We start from the raw sequence: 14,502 nt of genomic DNA, 5'->3' as shown, positions 1-14,502 counted from the left end.
CTACTGGGTTCGACTTCTGCTCCTTCTCATCAGGATTTCTGACACCACCATTTTACTCAACAATGGAAAACTAATTTTCTGGAAGAGCTGGAGCTCTTAGGATCAGTGGCGGCTCGTGAACTTGTGGATTGGGAGAGCTGCAGTACATTTCGGTAGATACAAATTTCACTTCTTGATACCATTACTAATAAGTATAGGACAAAAATAAATGCACTACATATCGAAAAACCAAAACTTCCTGACTTAGTTGGGAGATGTCTGTGGGACCATTTGCTAATCCCTAAGAAAAACTAATACCATCGATTTGAGTCTGAATTTCAGATCGGCAGACACTGAACTTACAATCTACCAGTTCATTCTGAATTGTCTTAGAATAACCTTAAACAGTGACATGTTCCAAATGATTTTTGAGAGGCTCGTTTAGATTACTCACGAACTGTAGCAACCCACGAAACACATCAGGGTTCTTCGAATCGTTTTTTTTCATCATGTCCCCTAAGGGGAAGTTCATATTGGCCACAAAATTTGATACAATCAATTTTTTTTAAATAATTTCACGATTTTTTTTCTCACTTCTTGATTATGTTTGAGAATGTTTGTTCTGTTCGTTTCACTTAATTGCACAGCAGTATGAGTTGCGTAACATAGCCAATGAAACAACGTTTTTCAGGTGAGACTGCGAAGATTCGTGCATTTTGCTTTTTAGGAGCAAATGTCCTAAATCTGTCACACCACTCCTAGTCCATGCAGCATCACCACCGAAGAGGAGGCAAGGAAAACAAAATACAGATTATTTTTGTTCACATCCACGTAACCACAAATGCTTAGCGTAAATTTCATTGTTATACTTCCTTACATATATGCACTATTTCGGCTGGATGAAGCTTAAGTAAGATTTAAGTCGGGTAACGGACGACCCTTTAATTTCACTTCATTACATCAATATTTTCCGCAATGGAAAAATAAAATTAATATTCTGTAATTCACACATACTCATGCTTGCACATTTGCACTGGTTAAGTTACGGTATTAAGACGTCACACCAAAGCAACACTCAGATATACTGATGGTCAACAATTTTCTAAAACTGGAAAAGAAGTCTTTTTCGTGTTTTACGTGCTATATCAAAAGGATTCTACTCGTGCAATCATTTTGAGTTAAGGCAAATATTAGGTTCTGCTGGAGGCTGGATGTATACGTAATAATAAGGCAAAAGATAATATTAATTTCGTTATATTAACTCGATAAGATTCGACAACAATAAGTATGTGAAAAGAAAATAAAAATTTTGTCTTTAAGTTTCAAGGGAATAGAGAATCCATTTGACGCAGCATTACAATAGCGGTGTGGGAGGAGAGGAAAGATCCCTTGTTGCCTGGCTCTGCAACTACTGCAGCGAAATATGGGTTTTAAACAGCTGCAGTTTTCCTCTGCTCCCCTTCACCTCTCTACCCCCTGACCAAGCAAGAGAGACTCTCTATGAGCTGACCACCCTGCAGATCCCAGGACGAGTTTGAATGCAGTGTCAATTCCAGTACAGTCGACGCGCAAAAATATTATGCATAAGATAATAGTACATATTCCCAGCCAGGTGAAATATAAAGCAATTTACCAATAAAAGCTGTAACAATTCTTCTAAAAATTAAAATAAATATTATTTTTATTTTCCTGTCAAAGCAGGGAGTGCTGCAGCTCCGCAGCTCTTATGGACGAGGCGCCCCTGCTCAGGATACTATAGTAAAACTACATGATTACTAAACTTAGTCTGAAATGATTGCAATCTTGAAAACTCTACCTGATTTATTATATATTTACAAATGTACAACAAAACTACTTACAGGGTATAATCATTTTCCTCGGCCGACGCCATCACCGCTACCGTTTCTTCTGTGACAAAAAAATAGATTCGATATACGCTCTCCGTCAATCTCCACTAACTGCCGCGTCTCCTCACCAACACTTTTTATGTTTCGTTATCCGTTTCCCGCCCGGGGTACCGACCACGCCATCCACCAGGTGAGATGGGCTTAAGAACACTTTTCATTTCACGTACTTACAAATGTCGTTTTCATCAAACATCTCTTACATTTAATTTTGATTCAGTGCATTATAGTGATAAGTCGCTATAATGAAACTACGCGCAAGAAAAGAGTTCGAACAATGCGTGATATAATTTTAACCAATTAAAATACATTCCTTGTTCTACTGGACTAATGCGATTAGTCCAGCAATGATCTGAGGCGTAAGAATACTTTCATTGTAGGCAGTGATTTACCACACGCCCGACAAAACTCTATAACGCTGGCTAAGCATCTTAAGACCATGTATTCCGCTGACACTGTTCCTGTTTCAAATTTAATACTCCACAGGAAATCATGCTACAGGGCGTTCTTTAGCCCTGGGGCATAACAATACTAAAGAAATTCATGACTATATCACTAGGAATAATGAAAAATTGTACATACCTAAATGCAGACTCTCCAGGTAACAACCATCACATTATGGCCATTAAATCATACGACCATCTATCAGTTCGTGTAACAAGTTTGCATAGACATAATTTAAGAAAATTATACATAAGTGGTTGATAGAAGGAGCATTTTATAACAGTGGTGAGACTTTAAGATTCATTTCACATTTTTAGTTTTAATTTAGAGATAGGGACTATGGCATTGCAATTTATTTGCTAATCTATACTAATAATAAATCTGTAGCCGAAATCTTTCTGGTAATTTTCGATTTTCCAAAAATAATTGGTCCTAACATATATAATTAACCACCCTGAAACCGAAAATCGCTTTTTCGGCATTTTTGTTTGTATGTCTGTCTGTATGTTTGTTACCTTTTCACGCGATAATGGATGAACGGATTTCGATGAAAATTGGAATATAAATTAAGTTCGTTGTAACTTAGATTTTAGGCTATATGGCATTCAAAATACATTATTTAAAAGGGGGGGTTATAAGGGGGCCTGAATTAAGTAAATCGAAATATCTCGCTTATTATTGATTTTTGTGAAAAATGTTACATAACAAAAGTTTCTTTAGAAATAATTTGCGATAAGTTTTATTCCTTGAAAAATTTTGATAGGACTGAAATTTAATGAGATAAATGAGTTTTAAAATTAAAATAACTGCCATCTAAGGCCGTGTAATGAATTAAAAAACAAATGACTTCGTCTATAAGGGGCCTTAGACAGCAACAATCGAAAGCTATGAAAGATAGCCTACAGAGAATGTTTCTGTGTTTGTATGAAGTAATATCGGAAGCTAAATTAACCGATTTGTATAATTAATTATTGTTTCACCATTGGAAAGTATAGTTTCTCTAGATGGACATAATGCTACAATGTTATTACAGTAACTTCTGAAATATAATATAATATATAATATAATGTAATATTATATAATATAATTTAAGTTATTTGAAGGGTTCAGAACCATAGTGGGCCAAGCGCCATTTACTGAATACGTAGAAAACAAGGGTTAAAATTAAGTTATTACCATAATTCAATGGAAACCTATAACAAGTAAAATAAAATATACACATTAAATCTAAATGATGTCATTCTTCATTAAACTATGGTTGTATGTAATAAAAATTAAGAAACAGGTTAAAGGAATTGTCATTGCACCAAATGAGTGTCTCTGGACCAAAATGATCGCATTTTAATTATTTGGATGCAATTTAAATTAAGTAACATATTAAAAGATTTATCCTTCTATCAAACACGAATGTTCCCTGGATCAAATGTCCTATTTTAATTATGTAATTACTTTATATTTATTTCTAACGGGTGCAGCGGAGCGCACGGGTACGGCTAGTACACAAATAAATATCAATATCAAAACATTCTAATAATTGTAACTATGGCAAGAACAGATTCCATACCTTTTCTAATTCTTCTTCCTGCTTAATTAGTTCTCGTTCCTTCTCTTCTAATTCCTTCTGTTTCGATTTAAGACTCTCCTGCAACATCCCCAGACTCTCAGTGTCGTCCTTCCCCTTCACTTCGTCTTCACTCCTTGCTTCAGTGCTATGTATAGACAGAGCATCTAACCTCTCCTTGAGGATTTTAATCTCTGCAAGGAGTGGCACCTGTGGCTGTCGCACCTGTCCCTCCAGGGCCTTGACTCTCCGCTGCAGATCAGGAATGGGGTTAGGTTTCGCCATCCTGCACAACCAAAGGAAACAATCCTGCTCGAGAACCACAATGCAAACTTCAAATAAGAAAGTTGTAAGAAAACACCCAAGCCATAGCTACACACGGTTCTATTGCTCTGCACATTAATATGAATACAAACAACTTATCATCGGATTGCAGTTTATTCCATTAGACCGATTACGGGCAAAACACATCCCTTCTGTTCAACAACTCGTGTATGATGATTAGACTCTCATGATGTTATACGAGGGCATTGAACATTTTACGAGAATTCCAATTGCTCCACGAAATTAGCTATACATGCTTTATGACTCCACATGTGATAATATTAGATTTTAATTTGTATAGTTTTAGTATTTTAATGATTTGATTGACAACACAATACATCTGAGATACCATACAAGAGATCTACTTAGCATGGCTAAGCACATTCACATTGTTTTAAAATGAATTCGTTTTTAATTTTGACAGGACAATTAATGTTGATATAGATAATATAGTCATACTTTATTCTAGTCAAGGCAGTTTTAAATGTAAGCTTGTATTGTAATTGATTTTAGATGATACTTATATTTGTACCTGAAGATGCTCCATTAGGGGCGAAAACGTTTGTATCAAGATAACATAGGATGTAACATCAATATTTTTTTTCATGTGTTTTTTCTTTCATATGTAATGCAATGCTTAAGCCATATTGACTGAAATAATAATTAATCATATTTTGATATTTGTTATTAACACGAGGCTTAGCTGAACATTTTCCAACATGAACTGTAAAACATTTTCAAATAATCCGCATATATAAGTGAATCAGTTGGGAGCTTCTAACAACAAAACGCATTGCATTTTTCTTAAATATAATGTGAATAATGCGTGACTATAGCTCTGAAGAAGGCTACATGTCTCGTAGGATGGATTTCCGCCCTCGGCAGCGTTTCTCTGGAAGATTCGCAACAATGTGATCCTTCGACGATAACCAGCGAACTGTATTATGTTCTGCTGAATATAAGGAGCGTACACTGACGCTCAAAGATATCGATAGTGATCGATAATTTGTTGGTGTAAGCACAGTTTACTATATACTGTTGCGAAGCTTGAGGTGTTTTTTTGCAAATCTCGTGATAAAGCGCTCCAAGCGGTTAGCAACTAGAAACAATAGACTGTCCATGGTCGACTTTGAACTGTGTCGTATTTCTATCGAGTGCTAGCTCGTTGCGTATTTCACATTGATGCTTGTGAAATGTTCGTTATTGGTTATAATGAAAATGTTAATGGCTAAAATATAATAATTGGAATAATAATATGGGATAAGGAGGAGACTTTGTAGTGCTATAAATTGTAGCAACAATAAGAGAAAGAGGCCAAAGTTATCCTTTTTCCGATTTCCGAAAGATTCAGAAAGGTTCCTGGGTTTCCACAAGAATGCCGTGCAGAAACAAAACTGTTAATTTGAAGTTCTTTGTGACTGTTAGAATACATTATATCCTTAAATTTCACAATGAAATGTTTCAGTCTAACCGAAAGGACATTAGATACCGGTTAAAGTTCTGTCACTTAGGCTGCTAAATTTCCAGAGAAATAAAGGTTAGGTCTACTTTTTTTTCAGAGGATATATTTTTAATTGTAGCTATTAATTTTGTTATTATTTTTATGTGTTATTTTACTAAAGACGTAGAAAAATTAAGTTTGTTTTAAAGAAATTTATTGATCACGTTTTATTTTCAATTCTGGTGGGATTATTATTGCTTAGGCCTACTTTTTTCTTCAAAGGATATGTTTTTAATTATAGCTGTTAATTTTGTTGTTATTTTTATTTGTTGCTTTACTAGAGACGTAGAAAAAGTCTGTTACAATAAAATTTATTGATCACGTTTTTTTTCCAATTCTGGTGTGATTATTATTGCTTAACCTCAACTACGTAAGCCTACACTACAAGTACCGGTACACGTAAGTTACTCCATTAATTCATATTTCCATTATTATTGTTGTAAAGAGAAATGCAAATTAATATTTATTGGTTTCATAGTTAATTATCGCTATAATCTTGAATGAGTGAAGCTATTATAGTAAATTTCAGTTCGTTTTGCACAAACAAAAATTATATTAACTTATTTCTTGCAGGTATCTTCGAGTTTATGGTGGAATTTAATATACTTCATTAAAATAATAAATTAACTTTATGCATTTAATATTTCAATAATGGAAGGAAGGTGTTAATTTTTCTAAAAGAACACGACAACGAAAGTATAACATATTTTGTCGGCTGCTAGGAGAGAGATCTGAGATGATGAGGCGATAGTAGCGATCCTAGTGGTGGGCAACTACCCATGTTTGCATTTTTACTACATATTGAGCTTCGCGACTGTATATAGTAGACTGTGGTGTAAGTGTGGTTTCTTTAGTTATTACTTCTTTGAATAGATGCACTGCCGTCGTGATCTAATACAGGCCGTAAGGCAGACCACGTGACTCGCTTAACAGCTGATCGCTAAGGGCGGTCTTTCAACCATATCAATTAGTTGCAGTACATGAAAAATAACATATATTTCTCTGAAATGCAGTGTAATTGCGTCAGTAAAATTTTAAACAGTGACTGTGAGACACTTGAGACACAATTCACTTGCAACGTAAGGTATAATATTATTTTTGGTGTGAAAATTACGTTGTTGCAGGCAAAGTTCGTATGTGTGATACCTGCCTTTATTTCGATTAAATATTGCGCCCTTATGTGGTTAAGTGAATTTTTGGTGTTATAAACAGTAAATATGTGTAATAATATACACGTGAAAGTGAAACATTGACTGGGATGTAAAGTAAATTATGATTAGGCCTAAGTGCAACGTTACTGATGTTACTCTTGTCTAATCCATTTTTGTTAGTTCACCGTATTTGTTTTATTAAATTTAAATTATTGCGCCCTTCTTATGTGTGAATAATTTACATTATAAATAATAGCGTTTGAAATATACACAATTTGAACTAAAAGCAAGATACATATAGTATATTATGAAAAATTATACCTTATACTTTTCATTACTGTTACAGTATCTAGTATTGTAATTAATTGAAATAAAGCACGCTCGCTTCATTACGAAATTCTTGCACATTCATTTAAGCACGTTTCAACAATTTTCAGTTGTATCGCACGCATATTTTGATGTGTTGACATTATAGGTTATGTTTACTCTATCAGTACTTGCCTTATATCTGTATTCGCAATTATGCATAATAATTAAGATAACGCTACGTATAACTTGTAAATGCAATTTGTCTACACTTCAATTGTATTTATTCGTTTCATACGGTACTCCAGTCTGATTAGTTTAATATGTTACCAGGGCTAAACTAGCGCTGAGGTAGTTCCCTTCGTATTCATACACCTTGCATATACTAATTAGTTCGGTTAGTTCAGGCTATTATTATGCCTTGCTTAGAGGATGAAATGCGTCTCCACAAAAAATAAATTCAACTGTTTTCAGTTCAGAAGTTACCGGAATTATATCTCAGCGCTCGTTTAACCCTAGTTAAGTAATATAACCGTATGTACATTTCATAGGAGGGACTGTGGTGAATTTTCTACCTATAAGTAAGGAAGATAACCGTGTTCTGAAGTTTATCCTAAATATATTTCTCTTTACTAAATCTCACAATAGCTTTCGTTCTCAACTTAAAATATTGGCGCAAATAGGTTATGTTGACATGGTGAATTCTCTTCACATAACAATAACACAGTTTTATAATTATTCCTGCCACATTATGCAACAAATAAATGGAACTAGCCGGAACTTATGCACACATTACATTGAATAACAATTTAATTGTATTATTTATTTGTTCCCTACTATACTGGGTCGTACTGAATTCTATTTATCTAACCTACCAGATGAAGTAACACACAACCGTACGTACCAACACTAATTTCATAGGAGGGACTGTGGTAAATTTTCTACCTACAAGTAAGGAAGATAGATGTGCTAAATTAAAATCACAATATAAATAATTCTTCTTTATTAAATCTCAAAATAGCTTCCATTCCAAACTTACAATGTTGATGCAAGCAGGTTATGTTAACATGTAAAACTCCGTTCACATTAAAATAACACAGTTTTGTAATTATTTCTGCAACATATAATGCAGTAAGAAGTGAACGTATCTTATACACACATTACACTAAATAAAATTGAGCACCGACACGCATTAAAGTAATATATTTCACTCAGCTCCGTATACTCAAATAGAAAAGCCCGACCCATCGAGTGACGTCACACATCCTGCATTACGGCCTGGTTTAGATCACGATGGCAGTGATAGATGGCGAAGATAATAGTCAGTGTTGCCAATTGTACACTGACATTCAAAGATAGCTGACCCCACTAATCGATAATGTTCGATAACTTGTTCGTGTAAGTATCGCTTCTTTACTAATTACTTAAGCCTAGTTCAGACGGTGCGTATTTCTGTGATGGATTGCAAGGTGGCTGCGCGGATGGGTAGCCTGCGTGCTCACTGGCTGGCTCCCATGTTGCCTACGGTGATGGAAGTTGTTCACACGGAGCTGGCTCTTTTCACAGTTCAAATTTGAAAATCATCTGCTGTTTCATCTGTTGCCAACACTCATGGTCAAAAAGAAACTAAACCGTGAATGGAAAACAACTAAAGTCCTACATTAACAGTAGTAAATGTCGTAATAAAGTAATTAAGCCATAAGTGCAAAACATCTAAAGTCCGATATTTAATTGTTGTTTCTTAGAAACTAAAGAATATAGAAAAAACAGGTTTAGTTGGAAAACAACGAACATGGCGACATGGTCTCAGTGGTAATATTATATGATCACCTTTGGTTTCCAGCAAACCATCACGAAAAATAGCAAGCTAGCCATGCACGGAGCCACCAGAGCGCATTACTTCCGGTGAGTGACCACGCAGGCGACCCATCCGCGCAGCCACCTTGGAATCCATCACAGAAACACGCACCGTTTGAACCGGGCTTAAGTTTCCATGAACACATGACCGCACATATAGAATAAGCGAGCGATATGGATATCCGAAGTGCAAAACAGAGATTGACAAATAAAACGCGAGAAACTAATGACTATGTACATCAGAAGGCCACATTGCATATTTTTGTATCCATAATGTAAAATATACATGCATTCTCATTGTCGCTAACGTGGTATAAAATCTCGTTCACTTAATACCCAGCTGCTAGCAAAGCGGATGTTTTTCTTTAAAGATATAAGACAAGAGTTTGTTTACTGATTAGGCCTTGTCAGATGCCGCTACAATCGAAAGAAGCGATAACATGTCTACCAATGATGCGTCAAATGCAGGGGCGGTTATTCAGGTGAAGTACTACCACAGTCTAATATATACCGTCGCGCAACTTCAACACTTTTTTTTGCCAACATTCGCGACACTAGCGCCCAAGCGGCAGGCAAGGCACTGGTCATAGGGTTGATACACCCAGCACGTGCTTTAAAGGGATGCGAGATGTTATAATAACGTTTTAATCATGCGTCGGAATAAAGGCAATGTGTGCAATGACGAAAATTGCAGTAACTACAAGTTTAAATCTCCGAATTTTTCGTTCTTCAGATTCCCTTAAAGACCAAGAGAAAATCATAACCCAGTCATAACCAATAATCCACGTTGTAGGTAGCCTACGTATTGTGTTCTATAAAACATTTATTACTTATCAGTTACCTATTTGTATGTAAGGAAGGACAGTTTAAATAAAAACAAAGTAAATACCTGTTGCAGTATATTATTTTTTTGCAGAGATCATATGTGTAAATGTGTAACCATTCCGATTTTGGATAATATATCTACAGTTTTTAATGCAAGTAATTCCATAATTTTTGTATTCCTGTTTTTTTCTTTATATTTTTCAAGAATGTTATATAGCATTCAAGTAGGTATCATGGTGTTAATTTTGCAAGAATTCATGGAGTATTGTAATCCTTTTGCAAAATATTCACTTCTTGAATAAATCCAGACTGCGTCGATAAATTTCTGATGTGTTGGTGTAGATTCATGTGGCAGACGTATTAAGTTCTCAAGAAATAAAAGAGCCTTTTTAAATTTAATATAAAAAGCAATCTTTTCTGTAATAATTTGCATGACTGTTATTGGTGTCGATTTTACATTCCCAGTGATTATTTGAGCCGTTCAGTGCAGAAGTGGTGTAAGTCAAAATCAGGTAATGAGGTTTAAAGTAAAAATTATGTAAAATACAGCGCAAAGTAGCAATTAATATATCCTTCGTGCTATTCACTGACAATTAATAGTTTAAATACATTCAATATTAACTGCCACTTTGCGCTCTATTTTACAGAATATTTACTTTAACCCCTCATTACCCATTTTTGACTTACACCACTTCTGCTCTGAAAATAAAATTAGGCCTATATTTTCTGAGTTGATTGAAGTTACAATTTTTTCAACAAAATTGTGTTCATTTATTTGTTCTCACCTACGTCACATTAACAGTAAGTGCATGTAAATTACGTATTATATAGGTAGGATAAATTAAAATTAGGCATTATGTGTGAAAACTGTAAATGTAATGTAAAATGCGGTAAACTTGCCATGAAAATTTAAACCATAACATCAGCACTATTTGTGACTCAAAATAATAAAGGAAATACCGGTTCTTAAGAAATGGAAAAATAATGAACTTCATATTAATGTTTAAATTCTCCCTTTTTTTTATTTTCAAGTTTACCTCAGCGGCCGAGTTTACCCCAATTTGCGGTATGCAAAATCGTTAATTTCTCAGGAAATAGGGAGAGGAGTTCACCACGCTATGTACCCTACGAGATATGCCCTACAATTTTGAAGCTACTAATTTTTACTCTTCTCACAGGAAATACAAAGTTCCAATGATTCATAAATATATTTAGGAATGAATTGAATTAACCGACCACGCACGAACAATTATATTATTTCAAACCATGATACGTGATCAGGGCCATGATTCAGTTGTAAGGAGCAGAAAGAATTACGTTTATTCCCAGCTTCTGAAACTTGTAGATTAACTGCATGTGAAATTCTTCCAGGGTTCTAAAGTAGAATTAATAAGAACCATATACACTTATTGTATAGCATAAACATATAAAATAAATTACGCAAAACCCGTTTTCTGATGTGTTATCATATGTCGTGTGCACACTTTTAACTTGCCTGCCGCTAGAGGGCTACTGTCGCGCCAGCTGTCAAATGTTGGCATATTTTACACGTATGAGTTGCGTGACTGTATCTATTAGACTGTGGTACTACTTCATCTATTTATGTGTAAAACGCAATTTTATCTCGTATTAATAATTAATTCTAGTTATTACCGGTACCGTATTTCTAAAATAAAAGAAGTTTTTTTTTTTTTTTTCACTCGTTCTGAACAGTGTTTAGTTGTATAAATAGTACCTGTAACCGTCCACTGAATAGAATAATGTCAACTGTTACTAGCGCCGTGCGGTGTCTATTAGAACTTACAATACTGTAGAGGTGAAATTATTTGGGCTCCCATTCTCATACAGTACATGGTTTCCATGGTAACGTGACTTACGCACTAACGAAAGATTGTATGAGTGAAGTGCGTTTCTGAGTCTTTCAGTTACGGAGAACTGTCAGATTTGTAGGTGGAGTAACCAGTTTGCAGATCTAACGGTACTAATAATAGAGAAGGGTTGAAGATGGTCTCCAAGGCCGAGAGCTATTGTTCAAGGGCTGTGAAATTTTACAGTATGTACTACCTGACTCGAGAATAGTATTCTTATTCTCTGTGTTTAGCAGCCACCCCTGCAGTGGTAAATTAGCTGGCTTTATGTTATTTTATCAGGAATACACCCCACACACATTAGCAAAGTTTAAAAGTTGTTTTTAGCGGCGTGTATTATTCCTTCTCATGAGCTCGCCAGTTTTGTTCAAGGTCTTGTATTTGAAAGTTTAACGCGCGCGTAAATGTACACATGTAGTTTAATACTGTGTACGTATATATTAACTTATTTAATATATTTAGATTATATTAGTGATAAGTGTATATTGTTTATTAATCCTACATCTGAGTATATAGGCTATTATACGTTTAATCACTATAGCTATTATACAAATACGAGTACTTAGGTACCAGTACATAGAAAATGTTGATAAATGAGTGCGAAATACTTATCCCGAAAATGATATAGTTTGTATTATTAGAAATGTCGATTTGTAGACTTAAATATGAGGATAAAAAGATGTTTTAAATTCTTGACTATCTACAGTTCCATTTGTTCTTTGTTTTAAAATAAAATAGAGAAGTTGTGTAAAATAACTTTAAAAATTCTTCCGATTAAAGAAGTTTTTCTGTTTGAAAATTTCACTCGGAATGCTACATCACAGGAGAGACTTTCATTATTAGCCCATAGCTTTGCATAGAGATATACTGTCCACTCTCAGTTAAACTCAGACATTTTATGAAGACATCATCGACAGGTTTGCTGCTTTAGAAGATAGGAGAATTGACTTGGTATGCAAGAAACTGGGTGAGTCCTGAAATAAATTAGTTTTCCTGTTTGCATGTGTTCTAGAACTATTAAAATTGCACGTAGTACGCGAATAGTAGGCCCACTCATTATATTGGTAAAACTGTTCATTGCAAAATAATCCAGACCTAAGCAATCTACACATTCTTAAGTTTAAAAATAAAGTGAAAATGTTTGTATGATATTTGATTAATTTCATTATTATTTTAAGTGTTACTAGCATTATATGTTACTAATATTTATTGTATTTATCTGATGCATGTACCCTATAAGATAAAACATTGTAATAAATGTAAATAGATCGTTTCCTTAATTAATAACAGTGTATATCTCCAATAAATGATTTCTTAGCATCGCCACAGATACACTTGATTGTACTTGTCACTATCTCTCTCACTAGAGAGTTATCGAAATTTATATTTTCCCCGCCATTCATAAAATATTTTGATATGATACCTCTTGCACAAAAGTGGAGATCTATAACTGAAACTTGATTAATATATTTCAGTATTATTTGTATTTATCCTGGTAATAATGAACAGTTTGACTCTTAGACATTTTGTTTTTCAGCACTGACTTCCCATGATTGTACGAGAAGATTCGAAGAGAACGGCAGTTACGTAGACCTTCGGCTCCCCCCTACTACCAATAATGCATAGCACAATGTCAATACGGCGGTTGCTGTCGTCTGCGATATATCGAACTTTTCTGTTGATTTTCGAGTTTGTCATTTTTTTTTCTGGTTATTATATGCTTATTTAAGTTGTGTTAACTCTCGCTAGTGGTTTTATATTTTATTTTATCCGTGTTAGTATTTATTTTATTATTGTAAATATTTTTCTTTATTATTATTATTATTATTATTTATTATTAATGAATTAATTTGTATTACTATCTTTGTATCATCTCCGTCACGGATATTCTATTATTATTATTATTATTATTATCATTATTATTATTATTATTGTTATTGTTACTATTATTTCTATCATAAACATTATTATTGATCTCTGTAAAATTTATGTAGACTACTGGACTGAACCCGAGCACGAGCATATGCTCATTTCGGGTATATATTCATATGTATCATTTCAAATGTAAATTGTGGATAAATTTGAATTTGAAATTGAATTTGAATATTACAGATACAGTGAAAGTTTATAAATTAGCATTTGTTTATGTGAACAGCACTTCACCTATTTTCTCGACGGCGAGCCGCTGCTGGTCAAATGATGTGTTCATATCGACTGCACGGTAGGCTATAAAACAAAGCTGTCGTATCTGGAGTTGCGTGTAACTATGAAAAAAAGCTGTTTGCCATAACTTACCTTCAATAATTGAAAATAAAGTTATGTTGACACTCGGCGAAACGATGGACGGTGCTACCAACAATGGTGGAATTCTTATCAATTCTGAACACAATCGTCCACAAACTTTGTACACGGAGAGGAAAGTGAAGAACTATGAAATGAAAACCACTTTCTTGGAAACGAGAATGAGTAGTGATGGAGCCCTGCTTCTGTGGAGTTACAATAGTGCCTTATCTACCGATTAACAAGTAACCAGATAAATCTGAGAGATAAGAGACAGGCAGCTCACACAAGCTTTGAAGCAGTAGCGGACGGTGGGTTTGAAAGTTGGGGAGGCCAAGACGTGAATGATGAGAATATAAAAATATAAGGCCTGTGACTTACCTCATTACCAGGCACAGAAGTTATAGGTTTTAAGAAATTAAAATTAGGTTTTCCAATTTATGTTTTAGGATTTTAAATCTTATGTTTAGGAATTTATATGATTTTACGGGGGGAGGGGGGG

At 34.4% G+C, this 14,502-nt stretch overlaps 1 protein-coding gene across 2 annotated transcripts in view; it reads right to left on the bottom strand.

The window, feature by feature from the left end:
- LOC138692268 (ankyrin repeat and protein kinase domain-containing protein 1-like) overlaps positions 1-14,438 on the bottom strand; it is a 30,872-nt gene extending 16,434 nt beyond the window's left edge. The window contains exons 1-2 of one of the 2 annotated variants that reach the window (XM_069815428.1): positions 14,016-14,438; positions 3,892-4,174 (exon numbers count right to left, since the gene is read on the bottom strand). In XM_069815428.1, coding sequence (XP_069671529.1) covers positions 3,892-4,173 — 282 coding nt within the window. In that variant the 5' untranslated portion in view covers position 4,174; positions 14,016-14,438. The remainder of the gene's footprint in view (positions 1-3,891; positions 4,175-14,015) is intronic. The other variant, XM_069815427.1, reaches the window with a different exon arrangement.
- Between the last annotated feature and the right edge of the window lie 64 nt (positions 14,439-14,502).

This window comes from Periplaneta americana, chromosome 16 (genome assembly GCF_040183065.1).
Source record: "Periplaneta americana isolate PAMFEO1 chromosome 16, P.americana_PAMFEO1_priV1, whole genome shotgun sequence".
Taxonomy (NCBI): Eukaryota; Metazoa; Arthropoda; class Insecta; order Blattodea; family Blattidae; genus Periplaneta; species Periplaneta americana.
Note: the sequence above shows the minus strand (reverse complement) of the source record. Positions and strands in the feature narration are given on the sequence as shown.